At 33.3% G+C, this 17196-nt stretch overlaps 1 protein-coding gene and 1 non-coding gene across 2 annotated transcripts in view; both read left to right on the top strand.

The window, feature by feature from the left end:
• Positions 1 to 13776: 13776 nt before the first annotated feature.
• On the top strand, positions 13777 to 14330 carry LOC112010559 (uncharacterized). The gene is made up of 2 exons (XR_010624331.1): positions 13777 to 13865; positions 14000 to 14330. It is a non-coding gene; the product is annotated as an uncharacterized LOC112010559 (transcript).
• Positions 14331 to 16394: 2064 nt separating this feature from the next.
• The window catches only part of LOC136062600 (uncharacterized), a 5567-nt gene continuing 4765 nt past the window's right edge, over positions 16395 to 17196 (top strand). Inside the window, exons 1-2 of the mRNA XM_065761832.1 lie at positions 16395 to 16825; positions 16889 to 17180. Of these exons, the coding sequence (XP_065617904.1) occupies positions 16395 to 16825; positions 16889 to 17180 (723 nt within the window). The remainder of the gene's footprint in view (positions 16826 to 16888; positions 17181 to 17196) is intronic.

The raw sequence follows: 17196 nt of genomic DNA, 5'->3' as shown, positions 1-17196 counted from the left end.
CTTTGGTGCGCGAAGCTTTTCAGGAATTTCAGCATGCTCATACGGTTGAACCTTCCCATCTTTCTACTCGTCCCCAAACTAAATGGAAGCCTTCCCCCATGGATTGGTTCAAAATCAATTTTGATGGCGTCGTCTTTCAGGAAAAGAATGAAGCAGGTTTGGTTATCATCATCTGCGACGACCATGGTCTAGTTATGGCTGCATTAACACAAGTTATTCCTCTGCCCACTTTGTTGGAGATGGTGGAAGTGTTGGCAGCGAGGAAGGCTCTTATCTTCGCAAAAGAGCTCACCTTTGATCACATCATCCTGAAGGGTGACTCTAACATTGCCATCCATGCTATGACGAGTGATGTTTACTCAGCTACAAGCTTCGGTCATTTCCTTTCAGACATAAAGGCCCTAGCTACTCGTTTCAAGCAAGTGGTGTTTAGGCACACTTGAAGACAGGGTAACAAAGTCGCCCATAACTTAGCTAGAGTAGCTTGTAATTTTTCTCCTCTATGTACTTGGATTGAGGAAATTCTTGTATTTTGTGCTGCTGACTACTTAGCAGAAATTATTAATGAATAGTATCTCCCTTCCCCTGGTTTTTGGGGTCGGTTTCTTTTTCTTTTTTTTTTTTTTTTTTTTTTTTTTTTAACTCAAATGCTAATTCCTAGGGTGTTAGCTATCCAATGATTTTTACTGACTTTTTGCCTTTATATAATTAAGTAAATAATTACCGATTGACTAGCTAATCTTCATGGTTTCAAACTTTCAATGATCCATGTAAAATTACTTAAAATCAAACTTTAACAGTAAGTTTTTAACTCAAATGCTAATTCCTAGAGTGTTAGCTATCCAATGATTTTTACTGACTTTTTGCCTTTATATAAAATAAGTAAATAATTACCGATTGACTAGCTAATCTTCATGGTTTCAAACTTTCAATGATCCATGTACAATTACTTAAAATCAAACTTTAACAATAAGTTTTTAACTCAAATGCTAATTCCTAGGGTGTTAGCTATCCAATGATTTTTACTGACTTTTTGCCTTTATATAATTAAGTAAATTTCCTCTTTATAGAAGAAAAAAAAAGTGAGTTAATGGTTTCAAATCCCACAGGTGTGTAACCTAAGAAATCAAGAAGGCAAAAAATCAAAGTTCCATGGTTGGAAATATGGACAAAATAAAGCAATTACCTAACAATTATTTGGAGAATATATTAATAAAACATATACAATGTATGTGGATTGGATAAAGAATGAAAAAGAAATGTAAAGGATGAAAACTTTGAAAATAAAAGTTACAATATATCTTCATCCATGCCTTTTTTGAGTTTTGACTCTCATTTATAAAATAAGTCATATTCAGGCCATCAGAAATCTTCTACTACTTCTTCTTCTTCTTTTTTTTTTTTTTTGGCTCAAAGACCATTAGAAATTATTGAAGTGTGTGTGCATTAGAATTTAGGAATCCTTTCCCAAAGTTGCAGGAATAACAGAATAGATGAGAATGTATAACCCTTTCAAGCATTTTATTTCAAAACACCCTCCAATCCATAATCTCTGTGGAATTAACACCAAGCTCTACCAACACAAGTAATTTTTAGGTATTCTCGGCGCACGGTAAATAATGCTCTTTCCTTTCACATTCATAGTGAAGTCTACTCATTAAATTCATAGTAGGATTCATCATGAAAGTGAAAGAAGGGAGTATTATTTTGCTAGCACTTCGAGAGTACCTAAGTATTTTCTTTCCAACACACTTATGTATCGATTACACAACTTTGATCTTATATCTAAGAGGTAAAAACTGGCTAATAAATTTTCCCAATTTGGCTTAACCAAATGTCTGGAAAATGCCTTGTATATCACACAATTGACCATTTCATTTGAGATATAGATAATGCAATCTATTCTGAGCAAGCCAACAAAATGTCCTATGTGCTGGAGTCAGCTTAGGCGGCAAATCAAAACTATAGACTGAGCTTCACCATGACTTGGAATTTTCCACATGAAAATGAGATGCAATTGGCAATAAACTCAAAACACGTAATATGCAGAATGGATTTCAAGGTTTTCACACCTACCTACGCGGTTCTAGTCCCCATAAATTTGTTTTAATATGAACTGGGCCTTATATTAATTAATTATAAAAACCACATTGTCAATGTTAACTTTTTTCGGAAGTGTAATTTGCACGTAGACCCCAGAGCATTATGAGTAGGAGCTGTTAGGCCATCAACTTGACAACCTTGCAGTGGGGTTAGATAAATAAGATTTTCAATAAAAGAAAAAGAAAAAGAAAAAGAAAATGAAGCAGATAATTAGGTCCTGACAATGATAGAAACCATTAATTATTTCAAAAACTAAAGTAGTCAAGAAATTGGCCAATTATAAATCCATTCCCAAAAAAAAAAAAAAAAAAATCATTTCATTTGAGATATAGTTAATGCAATCTATTCTGAGCAAGCCAACAAAATGTCCTATGTGCTGGAGTCAGCTTAGGCGGCAAATCAAAACTATAGACTGAACTTCACCATGACTTGGAATTTTCCACATGAAAATGAGATGCAATTGGCAATAAACTCAAAACACGTAATATGCAGAATGGATTTCAAGGTTTTCACACCTACCTACGCGGTTCTAGTCCCCATAAATTTGTTTTAATATGAACTGGGCCTTATATTAATTAATTATAAAAACCACATTGTCAATGTTAACTTTTTTCGGAAGTGTAATTTGTACGTAGACCCCAGTGCATGAGTAGGAGCTGTTAGGCCATCAACTTGACAACCTTGCAGTGGGGTTAGATAAATAAGATTTTCAATAAAAGAAAAAGAAAAAGAAAAAGAAGCAGATAATTAGGTCCTGACAATGATAGAAACCATTAATTATTTCAAAAACTAAAGTAGTCAAGAAATTGGCCAATTATAAATCCATTCAAAAAAAAAAAAAGAAAAAAGAAATTGTTCAACACACATTTACAATGATACAAACCATTAATTAGCTTCAGAAACTTAAAATCTCTTGTTGTGGAATAATACATGTGGTTTGAAACCTACTTTACCACATTAAAAAAAAAAAAGAATTAACTAAAAAAAGCTGTCAAGATTTTGATCAATGATGTATAGCAGACATCATTTACATATGGACTACGCGTGCTACTTATAATAACATGGACCAGGCAATTAATTTTGCTAGGATATATAGTTTGCAAATGAATTTTTTTGCTTGGTCTGAAACAATCATATATGACTCTTTCTGCAACACATGCAAATAGGAGAATGTTCAAAAGTCCAAGATTGATGCTACTATTTAATTAGTTTAAATGGTTCCAATCTTCATTGTAATTTTCATTAAAATACCAACCAAAGACTTTAACAACAGTAGAAAGTTTCTTCCATAACTAGATCACATAGTAATTTACTAATGTATACACACACATATATATATTATCTTATTGTTCATCTGGACTATTTCAGAGCATAAGTACATGATGTATTTAGAGTTTACTGGGATCCAATTGGACTCTATTTTTAATTACAAAAAAAGGTACGGAGCTTTCAAATTATATTATATTAATGGACTAATTCATAATTATTTAGGCTGGAAGCATCATATATTATTAAAAAATTGATTTACTCATTGAAGGGATGGCTATATAAAGTGTCAGCCTTGCCTCTGTGTTCACTCACAAACTAGTCTAAATCTATTCTAAGCCATAGAAGTCACCAAAGCTTTGGGACTTCTCCTGTGTTGCTCAAAAAATGGCCAATCTTTGGCCTCGCCTTGTCTATGCATTGGCACTAATCTTATTAGCTACCAATGTAGCTGCCGATGATCACAAGAGGAGGAGGTGATGGGGAAGGTGGTGGAGGTGACTTATAAATGTAAGGAGGAGGAGGTGAAGGAGATGGAGGAGGTGTGACTTGTAAACATATGGAGGAGGTGGTGATGGAGATGGGGGTGGGGGAGATTTGTAGACATAAGGAGGGGGAGGTGAGGGTGATGGTGGGGTGGTGACTTGTAACATAAGGAGTGGGGGTGATGGAGATGGGGGTGGTGGGACTTGTAGACATAGGGCGGAGGTGGTGAGGGTGATGGGGTGGTGGTGACTTGTAGACGTAAGGAGGAGGAGGTGAAGAAGATGGGGGAGGTGGTGACTTGTAGACATAAGGGGAGGAGGTGAGGGTGATGGTGGTGGTGGTACTTGTAAACATATGGAGGAGGAGGAGATGGAGATGGTGGTGGTGGTGATTTATAAACATAAGGAGGAGGTGGGGATGGTGATGGGGGAGGTGGGGACTTGTAAACGTATGGAGGGGAGGTGATGGAGATGGGGGTGGTGGGGACTTGTAGATGTAAGGAGGAGGTGGAGATGGAGATGGAGGGGGTGGGGACTTATAATGTAAGGTGGAGGAGGTGATGGTGAAGGAGGTGGTGGTGATTTATAGTAGTAAGGAGGTGGTGATTCGTGATGTGGAGGTGGTGGTGGTGATTTATAGTAGTAAGGAGGTGGTGATTCATGGTGTGGAGGTGGTGGTGGTGATTTGTAAATGTAAGGAGGTGGTGGAGGAGATGTATAAACGTAAGGTGGTGGAGGTGGAGAAGCGTAAATGTAAGGCTTGTGATCATCGGCAGCTACATTGGTAGCTAATAAGATTAGTGCCAATGCATAGACAAGGCGAGGCCAAAGATTGGCCATTTTTTGAGCAACACAGGAGAAGTCCCAAAGCTTTGGTGACTTCTATGGCTTAGAATAGATTTAGACTAGTTTGTGAGTGAACACAGAGGCAAGGCTGACACTTTATATAGCCATCCCTTCAATGAGTAAATCAATTTTTTAATAATATATGATGCTTCCAGCCTAAATAATTATGAATTAGTCCATTAATATAATATAATTTGAAAGCTCCGTACCTTTTTTTGTAATTAAAAATAGAGTCCAATTGGATCCCAGTAAACTCTAAATACATCATGTACTTATGCTCTGAAATAGTCCAGATGAACAATAAGATAATATATATATGTGTGTGTATACATTAGTAAATTACTATGTGATCTAGTTATGGAAGAAACTTTCTACTGTTGTTAAAGTCTTTGGTTGGTATTTTAATGAAAATTACAATGAAGATTGGAACCATTTAAACTAATTAAATAGTAGCATCAATCTTGGACTTTTGAACATTCTCCTATTTGCATGTGTTGCAGAAAGAGTCATATATGATTGTTTCAGACCAAGCAAAAAAATTCATTTGCAAACTATATATCCTAGCAAAATTAATTGCCTGGTCCATGTTATTATAAGTAGCACGCGTAGTCCATATGTAAATGATGTCTGCTATACATCATTGATCAAAATCTTGACAGCTTTTTTTAGTTAATTCTTTTTTTTTTTTAATGTGGTAAAGTAGGTTTCAAACCACATGTATTATTCCACAACAAGAGATTTTAAGTTTCTGAAGCTAATTAATGGTTTGTATCATTGTAAATGTGTGTTGAACAATTTCTTTTTTCTTTTTTTTTTTTTGAATGGATTTATAATTGGCCAATTTCTTGACTACTTTAGTTTTTGAAATAATTAATGGTTTCTATCATTGTCAGGACCTAATTATCTGCTTCTTTTTCTTTTTCTTTTTCTTTTATTGAAAATCTTATTTATCTAACCCCACTGCAAGGTTGTCAAGTTGATGGCCTAACAGCTCCTACTCATGCACTGGGGTCTACGTACAAATTACACTTCCGAAAAAAGTTAACATTGACAATGTGGTTTTTATAATTAATTAATATAAGGCCCAGTTCATATTAAAACAAATTTATGGGGACTAGAACCGCGTAGGTAGGTGTGAAAACCTTGAAATCCATTCTGCATATTACGTGTTTTGAGTTTATTGCCAATTGCATCTCATTTTCATGTGGAAAATTCCAAGTCATGGTGAAGTTCAGTCTATAGTTTTGATTTGCCGCCTAAGCTGACTCCAGCACATAGGACATTTTGTTGGCTTGCTCAGAATAGATTGCATTAACTATATCTCAAATGAAATGGTCAATTGTGTGATATACAAGGCATTTTCCAGACATTTGGTTAAGCCAAATTGGGAAAATTTATTAGCCAGTTTTTACCTATTAGATATAAGATCAAAGTTGTGTAATCGATACATAAGTGTGTTGGAAAGAAAATACTTTGGTACTCTCGGAGTGTTAGCAAAATAGTACTNTATTGTTTTTCTTTTTTTTCCTTTTTTTTTTTTTAATTTCTAGTTATAGAATCATCTCTCTCTCTCTCTCTCTCTCTCTCTCTCTCTCTGAAAGCTACTTCGTCTTAAAAAAAAAAAAAATGCTAGGTGTTAGTGACGACTCTAGAAGTTTTTTTTAGGAGGTTATTAAGAAACTTAAATTAAACAAAATTTAATAAAAAGTGAACTTGAATTTATCAAATTATTGAAAAAAAAAAAATCAATTCTATGAAGTTTTATAATTTCCTTCTACGAGTTATTTTATTTTGAAATTGTTATATTATAGTCATTACCAGTTGTCATTATTTATTGTCAATATGGGTAGATGTGACCATTTTATTTTATTAAGTTTGTATAACATTTTTTTATGCAATTGCCATTATTTTTATAAAAATATATTAAACTAAATGACAAAATGCAACCCACTAGCATTATATATTATTTATTGACCTACGTAGCCACACTTACCCATATATAAATATTATATTAAGTGTCTACTTCGCCAATCTTATGCTCGAACAATCACTAACTTTATAATTTTTTTTCTTGAATCATTGACATTCACTTAGTGTTTAATTATTGTTTGACTTTGGACTGGATAGATTTGTTATTAAAGTGTAAAAAATATTTGAGGATAAAATAAACTAATAAAAAAAATATTTTTGAAGTCAAGGGGTTGAACCCCTAGAAAACAAGTGTCGCCGCCCCACTAGGTGTCCTAAATGGTCTGATTGGGTTGGTCGGGTAAAATTTTATTAGATCCGCCACCTATTCGATTTCTCAAAAATTTTAGAAGTATAAATCTGATTTTGACTTTGTTAAGTATGGTCGATTTTTGTTGGTCTTACCTAATACCCATATATGAATGTAGGCATAGACTAGTGTGTTAGTATGAGAGCACTAGTTGTAATACTGATAAGTAATAATAGATTTTTGTTAGTATTGTACATGAATGTAAGCCTAATTTGCATGCGCTATACTTAAAAAAATATAGAGTAGTCAAGTTACAATTTAAGACTCCTTATAAGTATTTATATAGTTTATTTTTACTTGCTAAACACCTAATTTAAGACTTATCACATGCAGAGGTGGAGCCAAGGAGGGTCGAGGGGAGGCAATTTGCCCCCCTTGGCCTGCTCAAAAAATACCTTTAGCTATTATATCTAATACTGATGAAATATCCTTGTCTACTTTTTGTTGTTGGGTTTATTAAATGCCACTCTGTTTATTTGGTCTTGAAACAGAGCACAACTTCTAAACGAACCATTGAGGAACCTTAAGTCCTCCATTAACATGCCTTACACTAAATTTTTTAGTCTATCTCTATCATATTATAATTTGAACATTTTATGGATCCACATAAACCAAAATAATAGAAATTTACATATATTGCACTTAGTATTTATCTAACAACTAATAGTTTCATTCATAACTTGAATTTTGGCTCTAAAAAAATTAAAAAATAGATCACTCATGTGAGAAATATCTCAATAGATAAATACAATATTATGAATAAGCTTTTTTTTTGGTAGAGTTTTGTCTTTGTAAAATTACATTAAATATCACTTAGTATAATATACTATATATATTCACATAATGTGTGTAAGTGCGTGCATCATATATAAATTTTGCTCCCTCTCAACTCAAATCCTAGCTCCGTCACTGATCACCTGCCCTTAAAACACTCTCATGCATTCCTATCCAACCCAAATCCATTCAAGTCAAGCTATCACATGATTCACATATGTCTATTTGTTAATGATGCATATTTTTATGATTTTCTCGTGTGATTCCATGTTCTCAAAACAATTTTGAATTCGTTTACAAAGTTTTGTTGAATTTTTTCAGAAAATTAGTTGAATTATTGGATATTAGTTTAGCACAAGTAAATGGAAAGATCCTTCTGCCCATATATGCTCTTGTTTTTTTAAAAATAATGGACCACGTACATTCAGAATTGGATAAAGGAAGCAAGTAGCTCTTAAATTGCTTAAATAAGTTGTGGGACAAGTACCATAAAATTTAAATTAAACTTGACCTACCAGCTTGTTTTTCATAATTTGACCAAGACCAACAAGTCCAAAACCTTCACCAGTTGGCTAGACACCATACGTAGCTGTCTTTATCAAGTCCATCAATAATCAAAATGTTTTTTTTCTTCTTAACTAGCCTTTCGTCTTCATGTACTGATTAATGAAGGGTACATGATATCTAACTGATTGTGATGTGAACACTGGCCTCCAATAATATATCATGAGAAGTTGAGAACTATATATATTAACGTTAATATTAAAGTTATCCGCCGGCAATAAATGACAAAAACAATCTCGTTCTCACTCGTTTTCCAAAATTTCATGCATATTATTAAAAATGATTAGCAATAGTTTAATCACCGTTGAGCTCTTGTTAGGATTTGAATGATATCTTAAAATCCACTGCTTCCAAAATTAATGGTCTATGTCAAAACTTTTGTTGTACACAACTGGGGGGGGAGAGAGAGAGAGAGAGAGAAAGAGAGAGAGAGAGAGAGAGAGAGAGAGAATGTATTTAATATGATTAATTACAATTGTTATATGTACTTTTTTTTTTTTTTTTTTATAAGATAGAAATTCTAATCTAGTTCTTGCTTTTCACACCTCACAATCATTTATACTTACGGAGTAACCATTGCACTAAGAGTTTGTAGTGGTAATTGTACATGTATCTTTAAGTGTGAATACTTTTTTTGTATGATAGAAAATATTTAGGTTGGGCTCAAGATATGTTTAATTAATGTAACTTTTGTCAATGCTAATATTAATACAATATTTAATTATTTTCTATTGGATATGATTTTTTAAAATATTAGGTATATTGTTTTCTTATGTCCCATGCAAAATTAAAAAATGATTAGAAATTAATAATTATTTCATCTATAAAATGTTTAAATTTAAATTACATTTAGACTTCCAAGGTCTATTACAAAACTAAACGAGTTCTACTTGATTTTCATTGTGCCCCAAATTATCAAAATAATTAATACTCCCCCTTTGCCCTTCTTTTGATGATTAAAGTCAACACAAGAAACGAAACATATCTTTTCTTAGTGATATTCCAAATAATAATAAAAAAAGAGGTAAAAACACATTTTAATACCTTAACTCTGGTTAGGTCTCATGAGTTTAAAATTTATAAAGTAAATTGTAACCAAATGGTCAAAAAAAAAAAAATCTCACATCTTCTCAATGTTCTCGTAGCCAAACGGACTAGTAAACATATATGCACTCTAGTTATCACACATCTACACAAATGACAAAGCAATGTTACCTCCATAGCCAAAGGGTTCTCTGTCATATATATGATCATATTCCTTGTGCTAACAACCACATAAAGCTGAATCCAACCCATTCGAGACCTATTCAAAATCCAAATACACTCACTATTCCACACTATCACCGCTCATAAATCCATATATAAAAACAAAACCACAAAGTTATCGTTCATACATACTTCATAGCCCTTCAATGTTCGACCATATATACCTAACTATGGTCGGCAAATCCACAACCTAAATGACCTACTACGATCCTCATAGCATATTGACGAATTTTGACGTCGTCTGTATGTCATGAGGGGCCAAAGGGATTATAGTGTTATTTATTTATTTATTTGATAATTTGAGGGTGTTGTGTATTTTCTTGAAGATCAAGTATAACGAATCTAATTATTTTAATCTCAAAGATATCAGTGTGTGATTTACGTAATGTTGAAATATTTTTATAAAATGTATTTTATAATTTATTTTAAATTTTGATTAAACATTCATTTAAGTGAATATATGAAATTAGCTTTACTATCATTGATAGCATTTTCGTTTCAAACTTAGAATTCAAATCTAAGTAATAATATTTTTTTATTATACATCAAATCTAAGTAATAATAGTTTTTAATACTATTAGGGTTATGTGTTTTGATATTGTTAAACCATATCAAATTATGTATCTTTTAGTGAGTTTTGATGTGTTTTAAAGTTGTAATTGAAGACGCAAAGTTTGCTCAAGAAAAGTGTTTTTCTAGCACATTTTTAGCATGTGTCTTGATAGAAGCTCAATACCTCCTCAAAACCTGCTGCCTCCTTGATACAAGCTCGATACTACCTCAAGCTCGATACTACCTCAATACATTGAGCTTCGCAGATCGACAAAAATCAACAACATGAAAAAGCCCATAACTTATTTGTTTGAAACTTGAATTGAGATCTATTTGAATTGATATTTAAAGGACATTATAAGTCATCAATTAAGAGACTTTTTTAGAGAGAGAGAGAAGCACTCTCTTTATGTGACTAGGGTTTTGTAACCAAGTTTTTCTCTATTTCACTATACCTAAAAGTTTCAAAGAAAATTTGAAAATATATTGGTGAAGAAACTGAAGTCATAGAAACCATCATAGACTTGTTGTTGTGAAGAAAACCTTCAAGAGGTTCTTGACGTCAGTTGGAGATTTCAATTGTGATTATGGGTGGAGCGTTCATATATTAGAGAGTTTAAAAGTTCTGAAGCGGTAGAAAGTTTATCTACTGGAATTGTAAACAAGCTACCTTTAGCTAGGAGCCTATTTCATCCTGGCTGGAATGACTGATAATGATTTTTTTTTTTTTTTTTTTTTAAGAAGGAAATCTGATAATGATTTTAATGTTTCCAATTCCATCAAAAAAACCGCACAAGATATGCTCGTTAGAGCTTTCATAGGGTCGGGTCAATCGGTATTTTTTCGCATGAAATTTTTTATTTTAAAAAAAAATTATGTATTTATCTAGGTCATATAATAATAATAAATTATTTAGTATGATATGACTTTTCTTTTTCTATAAAAAAATAATAATAATAATAAATGTATAACTTTAAGTTCGCGAGCTCAACAAATTAATACTTATTCAATAATTATATAATTATACAATACAAAAATGTGTATAGTTTACTATTTGAAAATCTAATTAGAACAAACACATAAGTTTCACTACTACACAATATCAACATCCTAAAATATAAAAAAAAAATTACAAATATCTAATTAGATAGCTAATTTGACAAATAATAAAAACATATAAAATTTTTTAAAATCTTGAAAACTAATATCATAATCTAATATTTTGAAAAATGATCTAAAAGTTGTATTTAATTTTTGATGCACTGTGGTTGGCACTCTATATCAATTTGAGAATATACATCAAATTTTGATTGTTTACTTATTTATATATGGCATCTTTTATAAATATTATATTATTGTTAGACAATATACACTCCAGAAAAATATTATTTTATTTTGTCTATGGACTAATAAAAAATAAGCCTAATCATTTCTAATTTAAGCCAATTTCATTGATATACTTCAACTTTATCCTTTACACACTTATAAATACTTCTCATATATGTCTATAATTTAAAATATCTATTTTAAAGTCTACTGCAACAAGATTATCTTAATAGATACTTTGTTATTTAATATCTAAATTCTTTACTTATCTTATTATTCAAGCAAGAAGAATGTCTCAATCTTTACTTATTGTATGTAATCATCAATTCGTTTGCATGCAACTAGATAAAAATCTCAATTGTTTTCTTGAGACTAATGTAATTGAATGATATTAAATATAAATAGATTTTTTTTTTAAATGGTGTCATCCAATTTTTTTTTTTTCAAAATTTGATGTTTTTTAGGGAAAAAAAAAGTCACATGCATTATATTTGTCAATTGGGTTTGGGTTGTACAATGTAAAACCCATAACAAATGAGTAAACCAACTATGTCTTATTTATTTATTTTTAGTATTTAAAAACGAACCAAGACACTAGTTAGTCGCGTTGACTTGCAAAAAAGGGTCGGGTCATGGATTAACCCATTTTTTATTTGGGTAAAAAATTTTGGGTTTAGGTTGGCTCAAAGAATCTGACTTGTTTTGCCAAGTCACTATCATTTATTGCATAAGTGATTTTTTTTTAATAAAAAATTTCCCCTTATCATTCGATAATTTAGGGAGAGAAAATTTGCATCCTATACATGGACAAAATGGCTAAATACCACTTATTTTAAAAATATTTAACCAAACGCCACTATTTTCAAACTATGTAGCAGAATACCACCCTTTTGGAACTCAATATTATGAAAATCGAGTTCCATATGAGTAACTTGCCACGGTGGCAGGCGGTGATGTGGCTTTTCTCAATAAAAAAATATCATGTGGAACTCAGAATTTTCAAAATTGAGTTGCGTGTAATTTAGAACTTGATATTCATAAGGACAAAGTTTAGCTACAAAATTGATTGTAGCTTTAGGCTACAAAATTGATTGTAGCTTTAGGCTACAAACTCACTCAATATCTTTTTATTCGAAATGAATTTTGACAAATTCACCATTGAATTACATCTTCTTATATCCTCTATGTTTGCAAAATTTTAAGAAAATTAAATATCAATAGCTATGTTATCAATAAATTTTTAAATTGCAAGTTTTTGTAATTTAAAATTATACATAAAATATAAGATTATAGATTATATAGTAAATAATATTCGATTGACATAAAAATTGACATGTGTATTAAGAGCATAAAGTACATGTAATTCAACGGTTAGATTTTCAAAATATGTAGTAATATTTATTTTATTTTGTCCTATTCATAATATCTAGTTCTTTGCAAAGTTACCTAGAGATGAATCTACAAAGGTAATTGATCACCTTGAAAGAGAGACCAATCAAATGCAAATGTGATTATATTGTTTCCATGTAATCCAAAAAGTTAGGAAACATATGAAGGGGAAGGCACAAGAGCGAGCCATCATGTCCATTGACGAAATTACAAACTTAGAAGATGAAAAACTTAGTTATTGTGGGAATACTTCTTTGCTTTTTCTTTTCTCATGTTAGGAGGGGCAAGACCTAAAAGAGTTAAAGTTGTTGCTCATTTAAAAGTCATTTTTTGAGGAGCCAGGGTGGCACTTGCCCCCTCTAGCCCCCCCCCTGGCTCCGCCCTTGATTGCAACAACAGCTATTTATATAAAAAATATACATCTAAACTACTTCTCAATTTCAGACAACTAGTGTCATAGTAACTATATTGAAATGGAAACAACAATGATTTCATCAATGGTAATTGATATTCTCATCTCAATAAGATACACGGCTACCACTTAACATGACATACTGAACTAACTTCACTATAAACAATATACAACTAAACTGCAGCAAGATAATGTCGAGTTATATACATCCAAATTAAAATAAAAATTATTTTAAATGAAAAATTATTTTTCAACCATTTACATCCAAATTAAATGAAAAAAAAAACATTTTTGAACCATTATACAATGAAATCAAGTCAGTGGTTTCTTTTATTCAGTAGGCTAAACCTTCATATTAGCATCAATGTTAAAAAAGTAAAAATAAATCAAACCACTTGGTAAGCAAACCCACTAGTAAAGAAAATACAGTAATTTAGGTTAAAATTTGTACCTTATGGGTTTGACAAATCTACTTCAATTTACTCAAAATAGAGAGAGGAGAAGATAGATCACCACCATCCCCACCACCACCACATTCCTACTACTACAAATCTCCACCACCTCCCACTGGTTACTAGTTCAAGTATACTAGCTAGAGGTTTACGTAAGTATATTAGATGGAAGCCCTTTTTTATTTTCATTTCTAACTTTTGACATTTTCTCTTTTCTTCTTTCTTTTACTTTTACTTTCTCACATCATTAATTTATAATAATGATTTGTTCCGTTTTGTTTTGCAGATTATAAATTGTTAAAAAAAGAATAGTTGCTGTTGAAGTAATCAAATACTGTCGTTGGGTTGGTTTATTATTATGTACTTTGGTTTGGTGTCAATCAAGGCGACCCGGTTGAGACAAGAGGGAATAAAACAAAGGCTGAATTCGATGGACATTGATGCCTTGGCATGTTCTTGTGCAAAATATATATATGATTTAATTTTAATGACTTGATAATATGTAAAATTGTCATTTCTTTAATTCAGCATGAGTTCCATGCTTTTATGAATAATAATGTCTCTTGCAATTCTTTTTCTTTAATTGGATCACGTTCTTCCATTCCATTTGTGGTTGACTTGAGGTGTTCTCCCTCTCTCTCTCTCTCTCATATTTATACTATTTTTAGGTAATGGGCAATTGTCATGTTCTCAATCAAGATCAATAAGTTGTATGGATTTGGGAAACTCGAGCACAATCCGGGGGGAAGGGGGGATGATTATTTAAAGAAAAAAAGAAAAAAGAATAATGCTATATCTACAAACTATTTTACTATATTTTTACAAAAATTTTTTATGGCCAACTTTTTATTGATGCTCATCTAGACTCACAACTAAAATCATTTTTTCATTTACCAATAACCATTTACCATATCAGTAATTTGTAAAAAATTTTGTATTTTTAGCATTACTTTTTTTTAAAAAATAATACAAGTAATGCTACAATCATAAATTATTTTACAATATTTTTACAAATTATTACCGTGGGGGGTGGAAGCCCAAACTTATGTATTGGGCCTAAGGCCCTATTTAAAAGACATTGTGTGTCTAAAGAGGTGAAGGCTGTTGAGAAGGAGTCCGTATGAAAGAAAGATACCTGGAAATGAAAGGGGAACAGTCCGAAGAGAGAACCAGTGGTCCGAAGAGGTCATTCTCCTCGGATGCAAAAATTCTTAGTCAAGCAAATATCTAGAGGGCTCGAGTGATCTTCCTAGCGACTTCAGTGATTTGGATAAGCTTTGGGCATGCCTGGAGATGAGAAGAATAAAGAAATATCTAAAAGAAAAGGCTGTCACCACCATATTAAATGCACTGCATCTGCTTTTCTGGTTGCATTAATGTGGAGAAGACCCCTGAATAATGTTATCTCAGCTACTACCACTCACAGAGAGCTAAAGAGGAGACCTGACGTGACATATACTCAAGTGGACACTTAGATAAAGAACAAGTGAACGATGAAGATGATGAGGGAGGATGCTATATAAAGGAAAAAAGCCTCTGGAAAAGGGGGGGGGGGGAAAGAAAGAAAGAAGTGAACTATAGCTCTAGGAATTTTATTCATCTTTCATTCAATAATATTCCTCCTCGGACATCAAATTGGAAAGCTTTGAAGTGTGTTTTTATATCAGTTCATTCATCAATACTAGAGTTGACTATTGTTTAGTTCACAATTAGCCTAGTTCTTTCGCCCACTCTCTACAAATTCATTGTTCTGGGTTCATTAGGCTCATAATCCAAACAATTTGGGCTTAGGCTACAAAAACTGACCCTACAATTGGCGCCGTCTGTGGGAAGAGCTTGAGCGAAAGTGGAAGCAATAGTTGATAATGGCTGAACCAGGGCAACAACCAGCAGAATCTAGGGCATCCCAACACGTAGACTCTTTTCTCAATCTGGAGCAGAGACGAGATCGTGAAGGTAGTGTGCATACTACGCATACTGATCGAAGCTAGCCGCGTGGTGGAAGTCACGTGTCTCATGCAGAGAAGAACCAAGATATGCAACTAGAAATTGATAGGCTGAAGAGGGAGTTGCGCCATGCAAAGAGGAAACAGATTTCTTTGCATTCTGATAAAGATTTCGAAGATGAGCAGGATGTCACTTACAAGCAGAAATCTCGGACATCAATCAGTGAATCATTTTCTTACAAAGAGGAACATCATCGCAAGAGGTAACCTCGAAGCCCATCATGTAGAGGCGTAGGGAACGATGCTATGAGCAAGGCCTTGAATCAAATCTCTAGGTCACCCTTCACGCGTAGGATTGAAGAAGCAAGACTTCCTCGACGTTTTAATCAGCCGACCTTCACCATCTATAATGGTAAAACGGACCCTGTGGAGCATGTGAGACATTTCAATCAAAGGATGGCTGTCCATTCCAGAGATGAAGCTCTGATGTGCAAAGTTTTCCCCTCAAGTCTAGGACCGGTCACGATGAGATGGTTTGACAACTTAGAAGCAGACTCCATCGACTCCTTCAGAAAGCTTACTTAAGCATTTGGTTCCCGTTTTGTCACCTGCCGAAGGATGGCCAGGCCTTTGTCTTCACTGCTATCCTTGAGCATGCAAGAGGGTGAGACATTGAAAACGTATTCAGGTAGGTACTAGGAGATATTTAATGATATGGAGGGCAATTTTGATAGAATGGCCTTTAGCACGTTTAAACTCGGCCTCCCCACTGACTATGGTTTGAGGAAGTCCTTAACTGGCAAACCAGTTACTAATATGCGTCAGCTCATGGACCGTATCAAAAAATATAAAAGAATTGAAGAAGATCAACAGCAAAGAAAGGGAAAGGATAAGGTTATCCCCCAGGAGAGAAGGGATTTCAGGTTGGACCGTTACAATAACAATAAACCACGGAAAGATTTTGCTAGGCAGTCAGGATCAACAAACCTTCAAGCAGTTAATACTGTATTCAAAGAGCCAGTACACCAGGTTTTGGAAAAGGTTAAGAATGAACCATTCTTCAAGTGGCCGAATAAGATGGTGGGGAACCCTGAGAGGCGTAACCATAATCTCTATTGCCAATACCACCAAGATCATGGGCATACCACAGAGGATTGTAGAAGCCTGTAGGATCATTTGGACCAACTAGTTCGTGAAGGTAAATTAAGACACCTCTTGCATTATTCCAGTGGCAGAGGAAGTCAGGTGAACTTGGAGACCCAGAGAGATGACTCTTCAAAGCCTCCATTGGGAACTATCAACGTCATCTTCGCCGTACCAGGGAGGACAGGATCCTGGCCGTCCAAGGTTATATCGGTAGCTCGGTTGCCTGCAGGGGACTTTGGCCAAGATCCGAAGAGAGCTAAACAGGATACTCAACCGATTTTAGGCTTCTCAGACGAAGACAAGATTGGAACCATCCAACCCCATGATGACGCTTTAGTAATCACCCTTAGAATTGGAGGATATGATGTGAAGAGGGTAATGGTGGACCAAG

Source organism: Quercus suber, unplaced genomic scaffold (assembly GCF_002906115.3).
Source record: "Quercus suber isolate HL8 unplaced genomic scaffold, Cork oak 2.0 scaffold_431, whole genome shotgun sequence".
In the NCBI taxonomy this organism is placed as follows: Eukaryota; Viridiplantae; Streptophyta; class Magnoliopsida; order Fagales; family Fagaceae; genus Quercus; species Quercus suber.
The sequence above is the reverse complement of the archived record's forward strand: the minus strand, read 5'-3'. Positions and strand labels throughout refer to the sequence as shown.